A 1,527-nucleotide genomic window follows, 5' to 3' on the forward strand; every position below is an offset into this window, starting at 1 on the left:
ATATATATATATATATATATATATATATATATATATATATATATATATATATATATATAATTATTTTTAATATTTTTTATAATGATGGAAGTCGCAAGAAAAAAATTGGCATCAATAGATCCTTTCTTATTATTAGAAAGAAGAAATAAAGAAAATAAAAGAAAAATTTGAGCTAAATGTCGGTTTTAGGTCAGTATAAAAAGTACAAAGTACAACTTAGTGTGACTAAAAAGAATAGATCTACGTCTGTCATGTGAAGCGAACTAGCAGCACTACCATCTTATCAGCACGCAACGCAGCCCATAGCGCAGTGCGCGAGGAATCTATTAGCTAAATTAGCAGCAAAACACGTACCGTGTGCCGTAGGCTTAAATATCATTTGTGGTTTCTCGCTTACATAATATAATTTGTTAAAAAATGAATAGTATACATATCTGGCATCAAAACATCAATCCAGCTAAAAACAAATCTATTATCACATTCTTTTATTTATCACATATCCTTACAAATGCTAATTAGTTTTATACATATTTCTAATTGTGTAAACAGCACCTCTCTTGATTTATATCACATTTAATATATAGTATTATTTAAATATACAAAATATTATATATATCCATTGGTGAAGTACAAAGCCAGGAAAAGTTCTCTGCAAAAGTCATTATGTGCATACACCTAAATTATTGTGATAAATATTAGTAACAAGAATTCTAAAATGTCAAGATATCTTTTAAGTATATTTATAATCGACAGTGATGTGCAATATGTAGTAAAAATTATTAAAAGCAACAGTACACAAGATATATTTAATAGTTGCCTGGTTTTTTCGCTGAATTATTTAAGTAGTAATTTATGTCTATTTTTATATAATAAATGAAATTAACTCATTGCTTGTAAAGTTATATTTTGATTTTGAATTAACTTATTGCTTACATTTAAGTGTTTCCATATAAAAATGCATCAAATCATAAAATTATTTTTTTTTATATTATGCTGCAAAAACAACAAAGTTTATCATATATTATGAACAAAATGTTATTTGAATAATTGTTATTATTCTATATCGTAATTCCTACATACACCTTTCAAATGGTGAATGTTGTTAGACTCTGGAGCTTTCTCTCGAACGTTACTTATAAAATATTCATGATCGCTTTATGATCTGCATTCGTCAAAATTCCCAGCGGAACAGTGTCCTTCTTGAGCAAATATTGCGAGTACTTCGTCTTCGAAGTTGGGATCGTGTAAAATATCTATTCCTTTCAAACCATTTTTAGAATACTTTTGGAACAAAACTTTAGCCACTTCCCACAACGAACGATTGCGTTCTACCATGGAGACGAGAGGTGCCGCCGATGGAAACAACAACGATAGATTACTGGAAAATTAAATAATCAGTCAATAATATAATCAGTCATCAAAGCAGATATTACAGCAGTGGAATCAAGAGTATTAATAACCAAATTTCAATCAGCGAATATATATATATATATATATATATATATATTATATATATATATATGTATA

At 27.4% G+C, this 1,527-nt stretch overlaps 1 protein-coding gene across 4 annotated transcripts in view; it reads right to left on the minus strand.

The window, feature by feature from the left end:
• Nucleotides 1–470: 470 nt before the first annotated feature.
• Nucleotides 471–1,527, minus strand: part of LOC116844386 (cGMP-dependent 3',5'-cyclic phosphodiesterase-like) — a 9,232-nt gene continuing 8,175 nt past the window's right edge. For 3 of the 4 annotated variants that reach the window (XM_032815842.1, XM_032815844.1, XM_032815845.1), the window contains one exon: nt 471–1,378. In XM_032815842.1, the coding sequence (XP_032671733.1) occupies nt 1,156–1,378 (223 nt within the window). In that variant the 3' untranslated portion in view covers nt 471–1,155. The remainder of the gene's footprint in view (nt 1,379–1,527) is intronic. The other variant, XR_004378076.1, reaches the window with a different exon arrangement.

This window comes from Odontomachus brunneus, unplaced genomic scaffold, assembly GCF_010583005.1.
Source record: "Odontomachus brunneus isolate Ranch 3 - 2012 unplaced genomic scaffold, Obru_v1 Obru_scaffold_041, whole genome shotgun sequence".
In the NCBI taxonomy this organism is placed as follows: Eukaryota; Metazoa; Arthropoda; class Insecta; order Hymenoptera; family Formicidae; genus Odontomachus; species Odontomachus brunneus.